The sequence below is a fragment of the Balaenoptera acutorostrata genome, chromosome X, assembly GCF_949987535.1.
Source record: "Balaenoptera acutorostrata chromosome X, mBalAcu1.1, whole genome shotgun sequence".
In the NCBI taxonomy this organism is placed as follows: domain Eukaryota; kingdom Metazoa; phylum Chordata; class Mammalia; order Artiodactyla; family Balaenopteridae; genus Balaenoptera; species Balaenoptera acutorostrata.
The window spans coordinates 43716994-43741667 of NC_080085.1; the positions used below are offsets into that span (position 1 = coordinate 43716994).

Genomic DNA, 24674 nt, shown 5'->3' on the forward strand with positions numbered 1-24674 from the left:
TATCACTTACATGTGGAATGTGAAAAACAAAACAAATGTATATTCAAAAAACAGAAACAGACTCATAGACGTAGAGAACAAACTAGTGGTTACCAGTGTAGAGGGAATAGGGAGGAGTGAGATAAGGGTATGAGATTAAGAGATACAAAGCACTATGTATAAAATAAATAAGCAACTTTGATATATTATACAGCAAACAAACAAACAAAAGAAACCTACACTCTGCTAGTGAAGAGCACACACACACTTGCTTATTCCTGAAACGAGGCAGAAAAAAACAGGTTGAAACTGAATGGGACTCTGGCCAGTTTCCCACAACCACTCTGGCACACAGCCAGCCTGAGCCAGGCACCTGTTCTACCCCACTTGCTTCACCATAACAGCTCTATGCTAGGGTGAGGGTGGCTGAGGGGAGTGCTCAGATTTGAGGGACTATGCCAGCCCAGACCCCAAATGGCATCTGAATGGGGCAGGGGCAGCAACCTGGCCTTTATGGAGGCACCACATCAGAAGTATTCCAGGATTCCAAGTGGAACTGGGGACATCACAGCCTGAACCCAGGCCCACACCCATGCCAAATGCCTGCTCCAGCCCCTCTTGCTCCAGCACTGTTCCCCTCTGGGGCAATTGTGCTGGTGCTGGGATGGGGGAAAGAACACACTGAGAGGGAATGGAGCCATCTTGGACCTGACCCTCAGTGCTTCTGCTCCAGCAATTTGGGACCTGCCCCCAGCCCCAAGAGGGTGGTGTTGGCCACTGAAAAAGGGAGAAGCCCTGGCTCACACTGGACTCTAGCTCTTGCTGCTCCATCTGCAGCACCACCTCCTACCGAGGTGATAGCTGCCAGCACACTCTAGGGAAAGACATGACTTGTGCTCAAGTCAGATCTAGCTCTCCCACCAAAGTCACTGGGCACATGCAGACTGTATGGGGATGCTCATACCCAAGGACACCCCTTCAAGACTGGAAAAGGTAACTGTTTCATCTAATTTCATAGAATAGAGACAGCAAAAGTTAAGAACAATGAGAAGACAGAGGGATTTGTTTCATTGAAAAAACAGGAGAAAACCCCTGAAAAAAAAAAACAACTAATAAAACAGAAATACACAATTTACTAGATAAAGAGTTCAAAGCATTAGTAATAGATAGGCTAACTGAATTAGGGAAAAGAATAGATGAACACAGAATTTTAACAAGGAAATAAAAAATTTTAAAAGGTGAAATGAAAAACACACTAGAAGGAATTAACGGCAGACTAGGTGATACAGAAGAATGAATAAGTGATCTGGAAGATAGAATAATGGAAATCATCCAATCGGAATAGTAAAATGAAAATTTTTAAAAATGAGAACAGTTTAAGGGACATTTGGGACAACACAAAGCATACCAACATCAGCATTATAGGGGTCCCAGAAGAAGAGAGAGGGAGAGGGGGCTTAAAAATATATTTGATGAAGTTATGGTTGAAAATTTCTTGAAACTGAAGAAGGAAACCAATATCCAGGTACAAGAAGCATAGAGGGTCCCAAACAAGATGAACCCAAACAGATGCATACCAAGACATAATAATTAAAATGGCAAAAGTTTAAGATAAAGAATTCTAAAGGCAGCAAGAGAAAATCAAAGAGTCATATATAAGGGAATCCCCATAAGGCTATCAGCTGATTTCTCTTCAGAAAACTTGCAGGCCAGAAGGTAGGACATGATATATATATAAAGTGCTAAAAGGGAAAAACCTGCAAGCTAGGATGCTCTCCCAGCAAGATTATCATTTAGAATTGAAGGAGACATAAAGAATGTCTCAGACAAGCAAAAACTAAAAGAATTGAGCAATACTTAACCTACCCTAAAAGAAATGTTAAAGGGTTTTCTCTAATTGAAAAGGCTATAACAAAAAGTAAATTTCTATGGGAAAGGAACAAATTCCACTAGTAAAGGCAAATATATAATAAAGGCTGAGGATCAACCAATTAAGTAAGCTAGTACAAAGATTTAAAGAAAAAAATGTAAAATCAAGTATAACTACAATAAACTGTGAAGGGATAAACATGGAGATATAAAATATGACATTAAAAACACAAAATGTGGGGGGAGGGGAGTAAAAAAAGTAGATATTTTAGAATGTGTTTGAACTTAAATGACTAACAGTTTTTAAAAAGTAGATACAGTCGTAGGTCAACATATAGGAACCCCTTGGTAACCACAAATTAAAAACCTACAATAGATATATAAAACTAGAGAGAAAGGAACACAAGCAAACCAAGAAAGAAAACCATCAAACCACAAAGGAAGAAACTAAAAGAAGAAGAAAAGAACAGAGAAGTACAAACACAACCAGAACACAAATAACAAAATGGCAATAAGTACATACCTATCAATAATCACTTTAAAGGTCATTGGACTAAATACTCCAATTGAAAGACATAGGGTGGCTGATTGGATGAAAAAAGAAGACCCATCTATATGCTGCTTACAAGAGACTCACTTCGAGTTAGACACACACAGACTGAAAGTCAGAGGATGGAAAAAGATATTTCATGTAAATTGAAACGACAAGAAAACAGGGGTAGTGATATTCATATAGGACAAAATAATCTTTAAAACAAAGTCTATAACAAAAGATTAAGGGTATTATATAATGATAAAATGATCAATACAATAAGAGGATATAACACTCTTTATCATATACACACCTAATACAGGAACACCTAAATATATAAAGCAAATATTAACAAACATGAAGGGAGAAATTGACAATAATACAAAAATGGTAGGGGACTTTAACACTTCACTTATTTTAATGGACAGATCATCCAGAGAAAAAATCAATAAGGAAATGGTGTCTTAAATGACACAATAGAACAGTTGGACTTATCTACAGGGCATTCCATCCAAAAGCAGCAGAATACACATTCTTTTCAAGTGCACCTGGGATGTTCTCCAGGATAGATCACATGCTAGGCCATAAAACAACTCTCAACAAATTTAAGAAGATAGAAATTATATCAAGCATTTTTTCTGACCACAACAGTATGAAACTAGAAATCAATTACAGGAAGTAAAATGGAAAAACACAAACAGGAGCCTAAACAACATGCTACTAAATAAACCAATGGGACATAATTCAAAAAGAGTCATGTACCACAAGGTTCATTGCAGCTCTATTTACAATAGCCAGGACACGGAAGCAACCTAAGTGTCCATCAACAGATGAATGGATAAAGAAGATGTGGCACATATATACAATGGAATATTATTCAGCCATAAAAAGAAATGAAATTGAGTTATTTGTAGTGAGGTGGATGGACCTAGAGTCTGTCATACAGAGTGAAGTAAGTCAGAAAGAGAAAAACAAATACCATATGCTAACACATATATATGGAATCTAAAAAAAAATAAAAAAAGGTTCTGAAGAACCTAGAGGCAGGACAGGAATAAAGACACAGACATAGAGAATGGACTTGAGCACACAGAGAGTGGGAAGGGTAAGCTGGGACGAAGTGAGAGAGTGGCATGGACATATATACACTACTACCAAGTGTAAAATAGATAGCTAGTGGGAAACAGCCACATAGCACAGGGAGATCAGCTCGGTGCTTTGTGATCACCTAGAGGGGTGGGATAGGGAGTGTGGGAGGGAGACACAAGAGGGAGGAGATATGGGGATATATATATATATGTATAGCTGATTCACTTTGTTATAAAGCAGAAATTAACACACCATTGTAAACAATTATACTCCAATAAAGATGTTAAAAAAAAAGATGGGACAATGATGAAATCAAAGAGGAAATCAGAAAATACCTTGATACAAATGAAAATGGAGACACAACATTCCAAAATCTGTGGGATGCAGCAAAGCAGCTCTAAGAGGGAAGTTTACAGTGATACAGGCCTACCTCAAGAAACAAGAAAAATCTCAAACAACTTATATTACCAACTAAAAGAATTAGAAAAAGAGCAAACAAAGCTCAAAGTCATCAGAAGGCAGGAAATAATAAAGATCAGAAGGAAATAAATAAAACAGAGACCAAAAAAACAATAGAAAAGATCAATGAAACCAAGATCTGGTCCTTTGAAAAGATAAAATTGATAAACCTTTAGTGAGGCTCACCAAGAAGAAAAGAGAGAGGACCCAAATAAAATAAGAAATTAAAGAGGAGACATAACAACCAATACCACAGATATTCAAAAAATCATAAAAGAATACTATGAACAGTTATATGTCAACAAATTGAACAACCTAGAAGAAACAGACACATTTCTAGAAACATACAATCTTTAAAGACTGAATCAGGAAGAAATAGACAATCTGAACAGACTGATCACTAATAGTGAAACTGAATTTGTAATTTAAAAAACTCCCAGCTAACCAAAATCCATGACTGGATGGCTTCACAGGGGAGTTCTACCAAACATAAAAAGAAGAGTTAATACATATTATTCTCAAACTATTCCAAAAATTGAAGAGGAAGGAACACACTGTAGTTAATCCATACTTTCCATAAATATTTTGAGTGAATGCATAAGTAAATGGCTGACTGAATTATATCCCCAACACCTAACACAGTTTTTGGTAAATAACTGCTAATTGAAATGTCCCCAATCCTGAATGATCTCATCCTTATCAAGCCATGGACTATACAAAAGCTTCTCTCTGGGTTTAGCCTATTATTTCAATGTGTAATAAAGATGTTGGCCTGAATTATAGCTAGGCAGTTGTTACCTCAAATCGGGGTACATCCATTTCAACTTGTCCTCTTAGCAGTGGGGTTTGTCTGGGAGTCTCCCGGATCATCACACTCCATCTGAAATGAAGTTTAAAGACAGATATTTAGGGCTCTGTTTCATCACAGGTTGGCACCAATGCTTCACATGTCACGAAAGGGGTCAAAATATTTATGTGATGGGTAGGAATGAGTTGTAGGGGATGCCCAACTTATCTCAGGTCACGTGATCTCAAGGTATACCCCAAGAGAGACCTCTGCTTCATGACTTCTCAAGGCCAGTGTGATGGAAGGAATTCCACCACAGAGTTCTCAGAGAGCAGTGCTTCTCAAGCAGTGGTAACTACCAAGATCACCTGAGGTGCTTTTGTAAAATACACGTACCAGGGCTCTACCCAAGACCTACAGAATAAGAATATTTGTGGGGGCTTCCCTGGAAGCTCAGTGGTTGAGAATCTGCCTGCCAATGCAGGGGACACGGGTTCGAGCCCTGGTCTGGGAAGATCCCACATGCCGCGGAGCGACTAGGCCCGTGAGCCACAATTGCTGAGCCTGCGCGTCTGGAGCCTGTGCTCCGCAACAAGAGAGGCCGCGATAGTGAGAGGCCCGCGCACCGCGATGAAGAGTGGCTCCCACTTGCCGCAACTAGAGAAAGCCCTCGCACAGAAACGAAGACCCAACACAGCCAAAAATAAATAAATAAATTAATTAATTAATTAAAAAAAAAGAATATTTGTGGTAGGGCCCAGCTTGGTACCTTGAAAAAGCTCCCCAGGTTATCCTTATGAGCAGTCATAAATCAAATACTATGCCCCCACATAGAAAGTCTTTCTTCTCAGAAGATTGGAGGGGGAATACTGTCTCTTCTCTAGGACACAGATAATCCAGGCCAATTGTTTTTGAGCCCTCTGTTTTTGAGTTTCTTTGAGTACCTGATAAAGCTATAGAATAGTTTCTATACTATCCTAGAATAGAACAGAAAGATGGAAACTTTCCCAAGGAAAAAATATGCTTACATGGATAATTAGCTATGCAATTTGAAGGAGGTTTATAGAACCCTTGAAATTTACCAATGGGGGCTCCTGCTCTAGGATCTTTTAAGTTTGAAGAGGGGCTTCAGTGATGTTTAAAGGATACACAGTAGACCCTGGTTTCTTAATAGGCAAGGTCCTCCAAATTTCCTTGCACCAAAGCCAGAAAGGCAATGAAGCTCTGTGAGGGAGTTTAGAACATTCCTGATTGAGATGATGTAACTGGGAGTAACTGGCAAGGGAATGAAAGAGCCACAACGACCTGATCTTTCAGCTACTCACCTGTCTAGAATCCTCACACCAGCTTGCTCCACTCTGTTGAGGATGTTCAGAGGCGATTTGTTTTTGTTCCAGAATGCACCCCAGCCAAGGACACGGGCCAGATCATTACCGGTTCCAAGAGGGATGACTGCCAGCTGACACTGCAAGAACAAAACCAGGCACCCTTTTCAGACAATCCTACCAAGATCCACCCATAAAAGAACCCAGAGGGTGCTTTTTGGGGAAAAAAAATGGTTTCAAAACTAGTGGCAATAAGGGACCTATGATTTTAGGAAGTGTAATAGGAAGATGTTTGAAGTTGAGTGAAATTTTCCCTAAGGAGTTGGATCCCACTCTTGGCAATACAGAATCTACTCCGTAAGGGGAAAAGTTGCTGGAATATGACAATATTTGTAGCCATGCTTATAAAAGAGAAATATAGCCACAAATTTCTATCTAGGCTGGGCCAAAGAGGTAAGGTGCCTTAAGGAGATAAAGCTACTGCAGCCAGAAGAGCAGGGGGCTGCTTAGGGAGAGGGGGGAGAGGTAGAGGAGCATTTCTGCTACTCTAGAGACTCAGGGAAGAAAGTGGCCTCAGGAGGGGTAGGGAATTGGGGGCTGAATGCTGCCTGATGCCACTTCTTTTTTTCTTGCTTTCCTCCCCTTCAAATCTTCATTTTGGGGCTTGGGAAATAGAGCACTGCTCATTTTTTTCTGCTAACTTCCTCTTTCTTCCTTCCTACTGTTAGATAAACAGAAAATGGTATAGGTGAGCAGGCTTAGATTGGGAATCTACCAGTTAGGTTGACTGTGAAACCAGTAGGAAACGTGTATTTTATAGACAAGGAGAGTAAAGACCAGGGACTTCTTGGGATAAGCAGCTCCACACCGCCAGTCTCTTTAGCAATGGTTAAATTAAGTCAGCTAGGGACTCACCCGTTCCTGTAATCCAAAGGCATCAATCAGAGATAAGACCCAGCTCACGCTGCCGTCTCCACCACAAACCACAATGCGAAAGCGAGCGAAGTTCTTGAACATGCAGAGTCTGGAAGGAAGAGGGGAAAGGGGAGTCATTTCATGAGCTGATGAGTTTTACAACTCTTTCTTACAATGTGCCAGGAGCTAAGGACTGCTGCTTCTGCACCCTGCTATCAGGCTACCTGTTTCCTTTCCCTTAACCCCTATCTCTCTGTGTACCTAAGATCATAGGGAATGCTCCCACAGGCAATCCTGGAGATCGGGCCTTGCCTCAACCTACACTCTTCTTTGCCCAACCTTGTTCTGGAAGTTACTAGTTGCCTAGCCTAATCTACTTGCTGAGACCCAGGAAGAATGTCTTGCACAGTTGCCAGTGGGTTCACAGAAACCAGGGCTGAACAGCCAGATGGTCTCTAAATAAAACAGGCCTGTAGTAGAGATGTATCTACTTGCCCCCAAGAAAAAGAGTGAGTGACAGGAAAGGTGGAAAATAATATCCATTTGCCTCCTCCTCTGAAGTCAGGAGACATAGTTACCTTTTCCAACTGGAAAAGGTGAAGCAAATCTGAGAGCAGGACATAGGCTTGAAAGGATTTCTGGGAGAGGGCTAAAAGTCCTCCAGCCAGCCAACTCAAGATGCTGTGGAGTTGTGTTTGTGTCCTGACTTGAGAAAATAGACCTTTCCTGCCCAGGTACTAGAACTAATTATTTCAGGAAGCCTATCCTACTCTAGAATCTGTAGAGGGGGGAGTCCCTTCTATACCCGTAACTACATCCCTTACCCCATGCTTACCCGGCTTCAGGTCCACCCTTCAAAAGGTCAAACACTTGAGACGGGTTAAGGTATTGCTTGAATTTCCGGAGGAAGACGATCCCTTGGTGATCGCCGCTTTTGGAGTTGATGAAGATGAGAAGGGGGCATGAACAGGCTGAAGACCAATCAAGATTCCAGAAATCTGGAGATACTACTAATTGGCCTAATAATGCATACAACAGAAAGAAAAGGGAAAAAAAGAAAAGGGCCATTTAGATGGAAGCAAGGCATGATTTAACATCAAATTTTACAAAGACTTTTTAAAAACAGCTTTATTGAGGTATAATTGATATACAAAGAACTGCATATATTTAATGTGTACAATTTAATGAGTTCAGACATATGCAAACACCCATGATACCATCACCACAATCAAGATAATAGACATCCAACACCTCCCACAGCTTCCCTGTGCCTCTGAGACTGAGGAACAGAGGGGAAGTTAGACTCAACCCAAAGGGGTTTTTATTTAAGAAAACAACAACAGCTGGTCTTTGCCCAGCTGTTGCCAGGTAACCAACATTTGCTGAGCAACTACTACATGCCAATCATCATGCTACATACTGCTAGGGGTCTAGCTCTTGCCCTCAAGCTGGGGAGACAGATTCATACACAGCAGTGTATTGGAACACAAGGAATAAAAAAAACTGGTGCCACAACCAAAGATCAATGAAATGTCAAGGGAAAACTGAAGAAGGAGAAGGTTGAGAGCCCAGGAGGAGGATCAGCACACCCAACTTGTCCTCTCTCTGCCTGGGATAGCTCAGTTCTTACACTGAGAAGATACAAGGTCAGGAGAGATGGGGAGAAAAGGCTACCTTTCAGCCAGGAGCTAATGACAGAACATATCAATGTGGAGTGAAGAAGGGAGCTTTAATCACTCCTCTAAAGTTCTGGCAGAGCAATCTAAGTTATCATACCAATTATCAGGGAAACAAGACTATAGGGAAATTGTCTGGACAAGAGAGAGGCTTTAAATAATCCCCAACACTGAAGTTCCCCATAGAGAAGTGGAGTTATAGCAGTCTAAATTGCCAAAGCCTGCCAGCTCATACTGAGTCGTAGAGCCTGTTGGCAGGGAGACAGGCTGTGAGCAATGGCCTCATAGGAGATGCTAGACAAATTGCGAGCCTCCAAACCTCTGAGCTCGTGGCTTGCCAGGGATGCCCCAGCAAAAATAAATGCAAAGGGAAAAAAGCATGTGGCTTGCTCCTGAATGGTGTGTGCCATGGGGAGAGAGGCAAGTTGAAGTGTCCCATTTGTTGTAGCCTGGGTAAAAGGGAGCCTGAAGAGGAAGACTGCTGACTTGAGCAGATTTCATGGTTGTTTTGCCTGGAAAAATCTAAAGCAAGCTTCCTCTATGGGCCAATTTCTACTCACTGGCCAGTGGAGCTTGAAGACCTCCTGAGCCAGCTAGCCTGTCATGCACCAAACCTTCAGGGCTTGCCAGGGCTCATAGCTACAAGGGGAGTCTGCTATGTCCCTTCAGTAGCATAGCTTGGAAGTAGTTACCCTCCCTGAACATGTTATCCCTTTTCAACATTTTTTTACAAAAAATATGTTAACACAATGGTAGCTAAGACATTCATTCATTCATTCAACATATATGTATTGAGGGCATTCTTTGTGCCTGTCCTTGTTATGTTCTGATATACAGTGATGGACAAGATAGAAATGATCTTTGCTCTTGTGGAATTTATATTCTAATGGAAGGATGCAGACCATAAATAAATACACAAATAAATATAGAAAATAATGCCATATGAAGAAAAATAAAGCAGGAAAAGGGGAATGGAGACTGAAGGGGGTGTTGTTTTAGACAGGTGGTCAGGGATGGCTTCTCTGGTGAGATGACATTTGAATGAAGTGAGGTAATGAGCAATGCAGATATCTGGGGGAAGAGTTTTTTGGGGGTCAAGAGGAAGAATAAGAACCCACCCAGAGAAGGGAGACTGCCTGGGATGTTTGTGGACAGTGAAGAGAATAGCATGGCTGCTGTGGAGTAAGTGAGGGAGAGAGGTGACAGGGCCCACATAAAATGACAACAAGATGTTAGACGAATCCTGTGAACAAGGTGACAAAAATGGATGGTATTGTGGCCTGGAATATAGTGATATTAGGCAGATTCATAACCAGGTAAATGATCATGTCCACAAGGTTTCTTTTGAATAGGCTGATGTTAATTGTAAGGGAATGGCCAGTACTATTCAACAATTTTAACCAATTCAAATAAAAACATGGAAGGCTGGCTTGTCAACTTTGAAGTACCCAAAGCGGGAGGGAGAGCCACTGGATGACAGAATCAAGATTGAAAAATGACCTTAACAGGCAGTAGGGTCAAAGTCAACAAGCTGAAAAGGGGATAAATGTGAAGCTTGGCCTTTAGGCTCAAGGACATGAGTTGCAGCAGAACAAGACAATAGGAACTTGGCTTGGCAGCATCAAGCGTGAAAAGGGCTTAGGGGATTTACTTGACTTTAAGCTCCAGATGAGTCAACAGTCTGAAAGAGCTTAAAAAAAAAAAAAAAGATCGTGCTTCTTTGAGCTACGTTAATATAATCACAGTGCCCAAAACCAAGGAGCCAACAGTCCCTCTCAAATTTGTTCACTTCGTACCACAGAAGGATGCTAAATTAGCATAAGGTTGGCTTCCTGTTCCCCTTCCTGTATTTTAAAATTCTCTTTTACAGATACTAACTCATTTAACCCTCATAACGCACTTGAGTACAACTTTTATTCCCTATTGGCGGAAAACAAATGATACATGAGGCACAGAGAGGTTAAGTAACTTGCCCAAGGTCACACAGTTAGTAAATGATGGAGTATGCTCCCGGGAGTAGTAGTATCAGCATCATTTCTTGTAAGGAATGAAAATTCTTGTGCCCTACCCAGATCTACTGAATCAAAAGCTCTGGGGCAGGGGCATAGGGCCTAGAAATCTGTGTTTTAAAAAGCCTTCTGGGTGATTCTGAGGCATTCTTGCATTTGACAAATACTGCATTATACTGTTTTGCCCCCATATGAATCAGGGATCCTGTCTTAGTCATATCTTATTCTCTACATTGTTCATCACTGAGCCTTACATATATGCAGTATTCAGTAAATGTATTAATGAATTCATGTAACAAATTTTGACTGTGAATATACCATGTATCCGGGTTTGAGTTAAGTGCTAGTGATACAAGAGCTCACAGTCTGGAGTGGGAGATATACATGTGACGAACTATAATATAGTGTGTTAAGTGCTCTGAGGTATGTGTTCTGGGTTTACAGCAAAGGAAGTAATTTATTTGTCTGGAGAAATGGGGAGGGGAAATTACAGAAGCCTTTAAACAGGAGACAATGTTTGACATTGTTCTCACTCTCTAGGATGAGAGAAGAAATTTACCAAGCAGATCGGGTAGAAAAAAGGGAAATTAGAAGACATCAGAAATTAGAGTTTGTTGACTGAATAAATAATGAATGAATGCTAATCAGCAATGGCATGTGCTTCCTCAGAAAGTCATCAAATGGATGCCTCCACCTTGGATGCTGGAGAAGGGATTCCCTAGCCTGGCCGGAGGGTTGGACCAGATCATCTTTAATGACCTCATCATCTCTAGGATGGGTGGGACTTCCCAACAGGGAACATTAAAGAGTGTGTTTGCCTAGGCCAAGAAGCCAGAAAGAGTCAAGAAATATGGAGGTTTCAAAAGATACTCCTAAGAAACCACAGGCCAAGTAACGCATGATAGAAAGAAGGGCTCTCAAGAGTGACATTCAATTGGATCAAGATTGCAGATGACTAGGATGAAAGGCTAAAAGCTAACTCATGGGGCATTGTATGAGACATTACGCAAAAAGAATGGCTTAGCACAGGTGCTTCTAAGCAATAATATGTCGTTGGTAGAAAGCAAAAGAAAGTAGTAATGCTATTAGGTGACCATTTATAACAAGAATAAGAAATGATATAAGATGGGAAAAAACAAACTAAAAAAACCCAACTTCCACAAGAACACAGAACCTGTTGGGCCAATTACAAAGGAGAGGTGGCAGCCCCTTAACACCTATTTGGGGGTGATTTATAAGATGCTGAGGCAGCCATCCTTCAGTCTGCCCAAAGACATCTTCCCCAGGTCCCTGTGGGGGTGAGCAAAGTCTCAGATTCAAGACTTCATTGACTTTCATTAGCAGCCTGAGTAGACTTGGCTGACTAGTTTGATACTTTTCCATCTTGACCCTAGGCCCTTCTTTCTCCTAGCCAGTCAAGTATCTCTTATTTACCAAGTCATCAATCTCATCATCTCTCTAGTCAGCTATCTGGTAAGTGACTCTATGTGGATAAATATTTGAGTAGCTCTGAGAATAATATATGCATGCATCCCTGAGTAAGGGATGTGTGTCTGTGCATGTCATTATGGGGACATATGAGTATGCTTGCCCACAGAAAACTGTGAGTGGCTCATTCCATGTACCAATGTCTGTCTGTATCTGTGTTGGGGTTGGGAAATGAACTGGAAGAGACTAGAGTGGCTCAGATGGTATGTACATGTATGTGCACACGTGTACACATGTGCTGTGTCTAGTTCTAAAACTGTTGTAATGGTTACAGGAATCCTTGCCCCCTTCTGTTCTCTAAGGAAACTGTATAGTCTTCTTTATTTTCCTTTCTTTGCTCCCAGCTAATGCTGGCTTTTCCTTGGCAATGAAGTAGGCAGCAAGCAAACAAAATTATTTCATGGATTATCTACTGTCTGGAAATCATGAAAAAGCTGAAATCAATTCTGATCATTTGGAAACAATTTTGACAGAGGCTACAAAGAACATGCCCACATACATATACACCATAAACAATATTCACCATCCCAAAGGTCTAAAGAAAAACATGAGCTGTCTATACACATATGCACACTCGTACTCCCAGAAATGTTTGATTGGTTGACCAGATTAATTTAATTGCAGTCTTTTTCTCTAGGCTTTGCATCTTCCCTCCCTCCCCAATGTATTAAAGTTTAGCTACTCACCATCACCCTTGGGGTCGCTGAGGGCAGTGGGAGGAATGACTGATGATCGATGACTTCCAAACCAGCATTCCTTGGAAAACCGTCTCCTGCAGTCATCATGCACCTGGAACAAAAGGAGAAGAAAGAAAAAACTTGAGTGGGGTGAGAAAAGGATAACATAGATCAGCATTTTGTCCCAATACCAAAATTTAAGTGCTCAGTATTCAAAACTCCCTTTCTGAGATTTGGTGCCATACACATACCCCTGACTCAACCTCTCTTTCCACCCTGAGCCTGCACCATCCCTGAGTGTGACCTCTGAACTCTGTTCCTTTCAAAGGTGGCTTTCAGAAGATACCTATCACAGGCACTGCATAGATGCCAGTCCTAGGGCACAATTTTAGTGGCCTACAGAATGGGGACTTTACTTGCAGTATAAGAGTGCAAATCCTGATAACATGTTGATATGCTTCATTCCTTACAACAACTGTGTGCTGTAGGGAAGACATATTAAGTTTGTTTTAGAAATGAAGAAACCAAAGCTCAGAGAGTAAAGGATCTTGCTCAAGGTCAGACAACTGGGAAGTGAAAAGGCTGAGACTCTGCTGCCTTCCCCACTAATGGCATATTTCCCAGATTTCTGATGTCTTCAAGCATCACTTCCTGGAAAACTACACATTTCCTAGAAGACATGAATCTGGCCTAATTATGCAAAGCAATTAAAAGAGATCCAGAGGACAATCAGAGTCATCTTCTTTTTTATTACAATATAATTGAGATAAGCATTACACTAATTTCAGGTGTACGGCATAATGATTTGATATGTGTATATACTGTGAAATGGTCACCACAATAAGTCTAGTTAACATCCATCACTATACATGGTTACATTTTTTTTCCTTGTGATGAGAACTTTTAAGATTTACTTTCTTTTTAAAAATTTTTTAAATTTTATATTAGAGTATAATTGATTAACAATGTTGTGTTAATTTCAGGTTATACAGCGAAGTGATTCAGTTATACATATACATGTATCTATCCTTTTTCACATTATTTTCCCATTTAGGTTATTACAGAATATTGAGCAGAGTTCCCTGTGCTATACTGTAGGTCCTTGTTGGTTATAAGATTTACTTTCTTAAGGAACCCTAACATCATACTAAAGGAATCCATCAAAACACAAGGAAAGAAACTGGGAGGAGAAAACAAGAACAGAGAAGAACTACAAAAACAACCAGCAAACAATGAACAAAATAGCTACAAGTAAATACCTATCAATAATCACTTTAAATTTAAATGAACTAATGTTCCAATCAGAAGACATAGAGTGGCTGAATGGATACAAAAACAAGGCTGATATATATGCTGCCTGCAAGAAACTCACTTCAGATCTAAAGACACACACAGACTGAAAGTTATAGGATAGAAAAGGGTATTCAATGCAAACGGAAATTAAAAGAAAGCCACGGTAGCAGTACTTATATCAGAAAAAATAGACTTTAAAGCAAAGACTGTAACAAAACAAGGAAGGACATTAAATTATGATAAAGGGGTCAATCTAACAAGATGATATAACATTTGTAAACATTTATGCACTCAACAGAGGAGCACCTGAATATATAAAGCAAATATTAACAGAAATAACTGAAGAAATAGACAGAAATACAATAATAGTAGGGGACTATAATACCCCAGTTACATCAATGGATATATCATCTGACAGAAAATCAATAAAGAAACACTGGCTTTAACACATTAGATGAGATTACCTTAATATATACACATATAGAACATTCCATCAAAAAGCAGCAGAACACACATTCTTTTCAAGTACACATGGAACATTCTCCAGATACATCACATGTTAGGCCACAAAACAAGTCACATTAAATATAAGAAGATTCAAATCATATTAATCATCTTTTCTGACAACAACACTATGAAACTAGAAATCAACTACAAGAAGAAAACTGGAAAAAACACAAACACGTGGAGACTAAACAACATGATGCTAAACAACAAATGGTCAGTGAAGAAATCAAAGAAGAAATAAAAATATACCTTGAGACAAATGAAAATGGAAACACAACTGTCCAAAATCTATGGGACATAAGGTTAACAGCTGATCTTTCAGCAGAAACTCTGCAAGCAAGAAGGGAGTGGCAGAACATATTTAAAGCGATGAAGGAGAAAAACCTACAACCAAGATTACTCTACCCAGCAAGGATCTCATTCAGATTTGATGGAGAAATTAAAACCTTTACAGACAAGCAAAAGCTGAGAGAGTTCAGCACCACCAAACCAGCTTTATAACAAATGCTAAAGGAACTTCTCTAGGCAGGAAACACAAAAGAAGGAACAGACCTACAATAACAAACCCAAAACAATTAAGAAAATGGGAATAGGAACATACATATCGGTAATTACCTTAAATGTAAATGGATTAAATGCTCCCACCAAAAGACACAGACTCACTGAATGGATACAAAAACAAGACCCGTATATATGCTGTCTACAAGAGACCCACTTCAGACCTAGGGACACATACAGACTGAAAGTGAGGGGATGGAAAAAGATATTCCATCCAAATGGAAATCAAAAGAAAGCTGGAGTAGCAATTCTCATATCAGACAAAATAGACTTTAAAATAAAGACTATTACAAGAGACAAAGAAGGACACTACATAATGATCAAGGGATCGATCCAAGAAGAAGTTATAACAATTGTAAATATTTATGCACCCAACATAGGAGCACCTCAATACATAAGGCAAATACTAACAGCCATAAAAGGGGAAATCGACAGTAACACAATCATACTAGGGGACTTTAACACCCCACTTTCACCAATGGACAGATCACCCAAAATGGAAATAAATAAGGAAACACAGGCTTTAAATGATACATTAAACAAGATGGACTTAATTGATATTTATAGGACATTCCACCCGAAAACAACAGAATACACATTTTTCTCAAGTGTTCATGGAACATTCTCCAGGATAGATCATATCTTGGGTCACAAATCAAGCCTTGGTAAATTTAAGAAAATTGAAATCGTATCAAGTATCTTTTCCGACCACAATGCTATGAGACTAGATATCAATTACAGGAAAAGAGCTGTTAAAAATACAAACACATGGAGGCTAAACAATACACTACTTAATAACAAAGTGATCACTGAAGAAATCAAAGAGGAGATCAAAAAATACCTAGAAACAAATGACAATGGAGACACGACGACCCAAAACCTATGGGATGCAGCAAAAGCAGTTCTAAGAGGGAAGTTTATAGCAATACAATCCTACCTTAAGAAACAGGAAACATCTCAAATAAACAACCTAACCTTGCACCTAAAGCAATTAGAGAAAGGAGAACAAAAAACCCCCAAAGTTAGCAGAAGCAAAATCTATGGGACAAGGCAAAAGTAGTCCTAAGAGGGAAGCTCATACTGATACAGGCCTACCTCAAGAAACAAAAATCTCAAATAAAGAATCTAAATATACATTTAAAGGAACTACAAAAAGAAGAATAAGCAAAGACCAAAGTTAGAAGAAGGAAAAAAATAATAGATCATAGAGGAAATAAATGAAATAGAGACAAAAAATACAAGAGATCAATGAAAGTAAGAGTTGGTCTTTTGAAAAGATGAACAAAATCAAGAAACTTATTTAGCCAGGCTCATCAAGAAAAAAAGAGATTACCTAAATAAGTAGAATCAGAAATTAAAGAGGAAAAATTACAACTTGACACCACAGAAATACAAAGGATCATAAGAGAATACTATGAACAATTATATGTCAACAAATTAAACAACCTAGAAGAAATGGAAAAATTTCTAGATCATATAATCTTCCAATACTGAATCATGAAGAAATAGAAAATCTGAATAGGCTGATTATTAGTAATGAAATTGAATCAGTAATCAAAAAAGTCCCTCAAAACAAAAGTCAAGGTCCAGATGGCTTCACAGGTGAATTCTACCAAATATCTAAAAAGACTTAATATCTATCACTTTCAAATTATTGCAAAAAATGAAGACAAAGGAATACTTCCAAACTCATTCTACAAGGCCACCATTACCCTGATACCAAAACCAGACAAAACACTGCAAGAAAGAAAATTACAGGCCAATATCTTTGATAAATATAGATATAAAAATCCTCAACAAAATATTAGCAAACCAAACTTAACAATACATTAAAAGACTTATACACCATGATCAAGTGGGATTCATTCCAGAGATGTGAGGATGTTTTAACATCCATAAATCAATAAATGTGATATGCCAAACTAACAAAAGGAAGGATAAAAATCACATGATCATCACAATAGATGCAGAAAAACATTTGATAAAATTCAATATCAGTTTATGATCAACAATTCTTAACAAAGTGGGTATAGAGGGAACATACCTCAACATAATAAAAGGCCATATATGACAAACTTGCTGTTAACATTATATTCAATGTGAAAAGCGGAAAACTTTTTTTTTTAAGATTAGGAATGAGACAAGGATGCTCACTCTTGCCACTTTCATTCAACATAGTATTGGAAGTCCTAGCCACAACAATGAGGCAAGAAAAAGAAATAAAAAGCATCTAAACCAGAAAGTCAGAAGTAAAACAATCACTATTTTCAGATGACAGAATACTATATAGAGAAAACACCAGACACTCCACCAAAAATCTATTAAAGCTAATGAATGAATTCAGAAACTCGCAGATACAAAATTAATTACAGGACTTCCCTGGTGGCACAGTGGTTAAGAATCCACCTGCCAATGCAGGGGACAGGGGTTCTAGCCCTGGTCCAGGAAGATCCCACATGCCACGGAGCAACTAAGCCCATGAGCCACAACTACTGAGCCCTTGTGCCACAACTACTGAAGCCTGCATACCTAAAGCCCATATTCCACAACAAGAAAAGCCACCGCAATGAGAAGCTTGAGCACCTCAACGAAGAATAGCCCCCACTCACTGCAACTAGAGAAAGTCTGGGTGCAGCAACGAAGACCCAATGTAGCCAAAAATAAATAAATTTATTAAAAAAATTAATATACAGAAACCTGTTGCATTTCTATACAATAATGATGAACCATCAGAAAGAGAAATGAACAATCCCGTTTATAATTGTATCAAAAATAATAAAATACCTAGGAATAAATTTAATCAAGGAGGTAAAAGACCTGTAGCCTCAAAACAATAAGACAATGATTAAAGAAATTGAAGATAACACACCAAAAAATTGGAAAATATTCCACGCTCATGGATTGGATGATTCAATATCATTAAAATGTCCATACTACCAAAAGAAATCAACAGATTCAATGCAATCCCTATCAAAATACCAGTGGCATTTTTCACAGAACTAGAAAAAATAAATATAATTTTTAATGAAAACACAAAAGACTCCTAATAGCCAAAGTAATCTTGAGAGAGAAGAACAAAACTACAGGTGTCACACTCCCATCCTTGAAAGTATACCACATAGCTATAGAATTCAAAACAGTATGGTACTGGCACAAAAACAAGATGCATAGATTAATGGAACAGAACAGAGAGTCCAGAAATAAATCAACACTCATACAATCAATTAATCTATAACAAAGAAAGAAAGACTACAATGGAGGAAAGACAGCCTCTTCAATAAATGGTGCTGGGAAAACTGGACAGCTACATGTAAAAAAATGAAATTACAACATTTTTTAACACTATACACAAAAATAAACTCAAAATGGATTAAAGACCTAAATGTAAGACTGGACACAATAAAAGTTTTAGAGGATCAATGGTGAAAAACTGAAACCATTTTCACTAATATCAGGAACAAGATAAGGTTGCCCACTCTCACCATTATTATTCAACATAGTTTTGGAAGTTTTAGCCACAGCAATCAGAGAAGAAAAAGAAATAAAAGGAATCTAAATCGGAAAAGAAGAAGTAAAGCTGTCACTGTTTACAGATGACATGATACTATACATAGAGAATCCTAAAGATGCTACCAGAAAACTACTAGAGCTAATCAATGAATTTGGTAAAGTAGCAGGATACAAAATTAATGCACAGAAATCTCTTGCATTCCTATACACTAATGATGAAAAATCTGAAAGAAAAATTAAGGAAACACTCCCATTTACCATTGCAACAAAAAGAATAAAATACCTAGGGATGAACCTACCTAGGGAGACAAAAGACCTGTATGCAGAAATCTATAAGACACTGATGAAAGAAATTAAAGATGATACAAACAGATGGAGAGATATACCATGTTCTTGGATTGGAAGAATCAACATTGTGAAAATGACTATACTCCTCAAAGCAATCTACAGATTCAATGCAATCCCTATCAAACTACCAATGGCATTTTTCACAGAATTAGAACAAAAAATTTCACAATTTGTATGGAAACACAAAAGACCCCAAATAGCCAAAGCAATCTTGAGAAAGAAAAACGGAGCTGGAGGAATCAGGTTCCCTGACTTCAGACTATACTACAAAGCTACAGTAATCAAGACAGTATGGTACTGGCACAAAAACAGAAATATAGATCAATGGAACAGGATAGAAAGCCCAGAGATAAACCCATGCACATATGGTCATCTTATCTTTGATAAAGGAGGCGAGAATATACAATGGAGAAAAGACAGCCTCTTCAACAAGTGGTGCTGGGAAAACTGGACAGCTACATGTAAAAGAATGAAATTAGAACACTCCTTAACACCATACACAAAAATAAACTCCAAATGGATTAAAGTCCTAAAGGTAAGGGCAGACACTGTAAAACTCTTAAAGGAAAACATAGGCAGAACACTCTATGACATACATCATAGCAAGATTGTTTTTGACCCACCTCCTAGAGAAGTGGAAATAAAAACAAAAATAAAGAAATGGGACCTAATGAAACTTAAAAGTTTTTGCACAGCAAAAGCAACCATAAACAAGATGAAAAGACAACCCTCAGAATGGGAGAAAATATTTGCAATTGAAGCAACTGACAAAGGGTTAATTTCCAAAATTTACAAGCGTCTCATGCAGCTCAATATTAAAAAAAAACCCAATCCAAAAATGGGCAGAAGACCTAAATAGACATTTCTCCAAAGAAGATATACAGATTGCCAAGAAACACATGAAGGATGTTCAACATCACTAATCATTAGAGAAATGCAAATCAAAACTACAATGAGGTATCACCTCACACCAGTCAGAATTGTCATCATCAAAAAATGTACAAACAATAAATGCTGGAGAGGGTGTGGAGAAAAGGGAACCCTCTTGCACTGTTGGTGGGAATGTAAATTGATACAGCCACTATGCAGAACAGTATGGAGGTTCCTTAAAAAACTAAAAATAGAACTACCATCTGACCCAGCAATCCCACTACTGGGCATATACCCTGAGAAAACCATAATTCAAAAAGAGTCATGTACCACAATGTTCATTGCAGCTCTATTTACAATAGCCAGGACATGGAAGCAACCTAAGTGTCTATCAGCAGATGAATGGATAAAGAAGATGTGGCACATATATACAATGGAATATTACTCAGCCATAAAAAGAAACAAAATTGAGTTATTTTTAGTGAGGTGGATGGACCTAGAATCTGTCATACAGAGTGAAGTAAATCAGACACAGAAAAACAAATACTGTATGCTAACACATATATATGGAATCAGAAAAAAAAAAAGGTTCTGAAGAACCTAGGGGCAGGACAGGAATAAAGATGCAGACATAGAGAATGGACTTGAGGACACGGGGAGGGGGGTGGGGCAAGCTGGGATGAAGTGAGAGGGTGGCATGGACATATATACACTACCAAATGTAAAACAGATAGCTAGTGGGAAGCAGCCACATAGCACAGGGAAATCAGCTCTGTGCTTTGCCTAGAGGGGTGGGATAGGGATGGTGGGAGAGAGACTCAAGAGGGAGGTGATATGGAGATATATGTATACGTATAGCTGATTCACTTTGTTATACAGCAGAAACTAACACAACATTGTAAAGTAATTATACTTCAATAAAGATGTTAAAAAAATAAAAATACAACTAAAAAACAACCAAAACTCTTAGAGGAAAACATAGGCAGAACACTCTTTGACATAAATTGCAGCAATATCTTTTTCTAGCTGTCTCCCAGAGTAATGGAAATAAAATCAAAAATAAAGAAATGGGCCCTAATTAAACTCAAAAGCTTTTGCACAGCAAAAGAAACCATAGGCAAAATGAAATGAAAACCCACAGAATGGGAGAAAATACTTGCAAACAATGCAACTGACAAGGGATTACTCTCCAAAATTTACAAACAGCTCATGAGGCTCAATATCTAAAAAACAAACAACCCAATTGAAAAATGGGCAGAAGACCTAAATAGACATTTCCCCAAAGAATACATACAGGTGGCCAAGAGGCATATGAAAAGATGCGCAACATTGATAATTATTAGGGAAATGTAAATCAAAACTACAATGAGATATCACCTCACACCAGTCAGATTGGGCATTATCAGAAAATCTACAAACAATAAATGTTGGAGAGGGTGTGGAGAAACGGGAACCCTCTTACACTTTTTGTGGGAATGTAAATTGGTACACCCACTACGGAGAACAGTATGGAGGTTTCTTAGAAAACTAAAAATAGAGCTGCCCTATGACCCAGCAATTCCACTCCTGGGCATATACCCAGAGAAAACCATAATTCAAAAAGATACATGCACCCCAATGTTCATTGCAGCACTGTTTACAATAGCCAAGACATGGAAGCGACCTAAATGTATATTGATTTTGAATCCTACAACTTTACTGAATTTTTTTTATTATGCTAACAGTTTTTTGGTGGAGTCTTTATGGTTTTCTATATATAATATTGTGTCATCAACAGTCGGGAGTGGTCAAGATGGCAGAGAAGGAACACCCTGAGTTCGCCTCCTCGAACAGGCACACCAGAAATTACAACTATTTACAGAGCAATTATTGATGAGAAAGACCAGAAGATTAGCATGAAAGTGTTACAATTAAAGAGATAAAGAAGGAACCACAATGAGATGGGTAGGGGAGTGGAGACGCAGTACAGTCGAGAGCCATATCCCTGTGTGGGCAACCCACAAATGGGAGGATAATTACAATTGTAGAGGTTCTCCCCAAAGAGCAAAGGGCCTCAGCCCCTCACTGGGCTCCCAAGCCCAGGGGTCCTGCAGCAGGAAGACAAGCCCCCAGACAGTTTGGCTTTGAAGGCCAGCAGCAATTATTTTGGGGAGAGCCAGAGGAATGTGGGGAAAGAGACTCCACTCTTAAAGGGTGCACATAAAATCTCACATGCTCTGGGAACGAAGGCAGAAGTGGTAGTTTGAAAGCATCCTGGGTCAGATCCACCTGCTGATCTTAGAGAGCCTCCCAGAGAGGGTCAACTGGAACTCACGCTGGGGACATAGACACTGGCAGCACCCATTATTGGGAGTGTGTTATACCACATGGACACTGGTGCTGGCAAGGACCATTTTGGCATCTTCCCTCCAGCTTATTAGCACAGAGACCTAGCTCCAACTGTCAGCCTCTTGGCACCAGTACTGAGATGCCTCAGAAGAAGTAGCTAGTCAGGCATGGACACAGCCCCACCCAAAAGCAGGGGGGCTGCATTAAGACCTCCTTAGCCCACAGCCACCCTGTGATCCAACCCTTACATCAGAGGGCCCAGGACCCGGCCCCACACACCAGTGCACTGGACCTAGCCAGTGGACCCCGTAGGGGCCCTCACAGCTAGCCATAGGGACCCAGTCTCACCACCAGTGGACCAGCACCAACTCCAGGAAAATCAGGGCCCGGCATCCAGAGACCCCAGAACTGGCCCTTCAAATCAGTGGGCCAGCACTAGCACTGGGAGCAGCCTCACCAACCAGTGGGCACACACCAGCCCCAGGACACCCTGGGCCCCAACTCTGCCCAACAAGGAGGTCGACACACCAAATCCAGGACCCCCAAGGCCCTGCAGCCAGAGACCCTGGGACATGGATATACCAAACAGTGAACTGGCACTAGCCTCAGAATGCCTTGAGCTTCAGCCCTGCCCACCAGCAGACCAACACCAGCTCTGAGACACCTTGGACCCCTCAGACAATCACCCTGGGATACAGCCACACTCAGTACACTGACACCAGCTTTGGGACACCCCAGATGCTGCAGTCAGGTGTGTCAGGAAGCAGCCCTGCCTACTAGCAAGCCAACACTAGACCAAGGACCACTGGTCCTGCAACCTACCACCACAGAACCCAGCTTTGCTGACCAGCAGGTTAGCACTAGCCCTGCCCCCCCAAAACGGTTTGATAGCCAGCTGCTCATGACCTGGTCCCACCCACCTGCAACTGGCAGTCTGCACACAAGGTGAGGCCTGGCAACCAACCAGACCAGGTGCCAACCAGCCTACCAGACCACTCACAGCAGTCAGCCCACCACAACAGAAAGACCCATGAAGCCCACATAGGGGACAACACTAGAGCATATAGTTCTGGTGACCAGAGCAGAGTGCACTGCTGGGACACATAAGATGTCTCCTACAAAAGGTCACTTCTCCAAGGCCGGGAAATATAACCAACCTACGAATACATAGAAATAAAAACAGCAAATTAGGCAAAATAAGGTGACAGAGGAACATGTTCCAAATGAAGGAACAAGATAAACTCCAGGAAAAAGAAATAAATGAGGTGGAGGTAAGCAACCTACCCAATAAAGAGTTCAAGGTAATGACATAAAGATGTTCAACGAACTCAGGAAAAGATTGGATGAACAGAGTGAGAAGTTAGAAATATTCAACAAAGAGTTACACAACATAGAGAAGAACCAAACAGAGATGAAGAAGAAAACAATAACTGAAATAAAAAATACACTAGAAGGAATCAGCAGTAGCTAAAGTGATACAGAGGAACATATCAGCAATTTGGAAGACAGAGGAGTGGAAATCACTGAAGCTGAACAGAATAAAGAAAAACAAATAAAAAGAAATGAGGACAGTTTAAGAAACCTGTGAAACAACATCAAGTGTAGTAACATTCACATTATAGGGGTCTCAGAAGGAAAAGAGAGAGAGAAAGAGGCAAAGAACTTATCCGAAGACATAATAGCTGAAAACTTCCCTAACCTGGGAAAGGAAACAAATATCCAAGCTGAGGATTCACAGAGAATCCCAAACAAGCTTGACCCCAAGAGGACCACACCAAGACACATTGTAATTAAAATGGAAAAATTAAAGATAAAGGGAATATTAAAAGCAGCAAGAGAAAAGCAACAAGTTATGTACAAGGGAACTCCCATAAGGATATCAGCTGACTTTTCAGCAGAAACTGCAGGCCAGAAGGGAGTGGCACAATATGTTTAAAGTGATGAAAGGAGGAAACCTACAACCAAGAATATTCTACCTGGCCAGGATTTTATTTGGATTTGATGGAGAGATCAAAAGGGTTACAGATAAGCAAAAGCTAAGAGTTCAGCATCACAAAACCACCTTTACAAGAAACATTGAAGGGACTTCTGCAAGCAGACAAGGCCACAACTAGAGATACGAAAATCACAAAAAGAAAAATCTCATTGGTAAAGGCAAATATATAGTAAAGGTAGTATTAATGATGTATAAGGGTAGTAGGAAGGTTAAAAGACAAAAGTAGGGAAACCATATATATCCACAATAAGCAGTTAAGGGATAAACAAAACAAAACTGTAAAATCTGATGTCAAAAAGAGCAAACTTGGAGGAGAGAATGCAGGGTTGTTAAAATGCATTTGAGCTTAAGAGATCAAAACCAAAATAATTATATATATATATAATACACACACACACACACACACACACACACACACACACACACACACACAGCTATATCTAAACCTCATGGTACCCT

At 39.6% G+C, this 24674-nt stretch overlaps 1 protein-coding gene across 2 annotated transcripts in view; it reads right to left on the bottom strand.

Moving 5' to 3' along the window:
- Nucleotides 1-24674, bottom strand: part of DGKK (diacylglycerol kinase kappa) — a 168746-nt gene that overhangs the window by 32794 nt on the left and 111278 nt on the right. For both annotated transcript variants that reach the window (XM_057538217.1, XM_057538216.1), the window contains exons 8-12: nucleotides 12815-12917; nucleotides 7791-7974; nucleotides 6956-7064; nucleotides 6041-6180; nucleotides 4727-4808 (exon numbers count right to left, since the gene is read on the bottom strand). In XM_057538217.1, the coding sequence (XP_057394200.1) occupies nucleotides 4727-4808; nucleotides 6041-6180; nucleotides 6956-7064; nucleotides 7791-7974; nucleotides 12815-12917 (618 nt within the window). The remainder of the gene's footprint in view (nucleotides 1-4726; nucleotides 4809-6040; nucleotides 6181-6955; nucleotides 7065-7790; nucleotides 7975-12814; nucleotides 12918-24674) is intronic.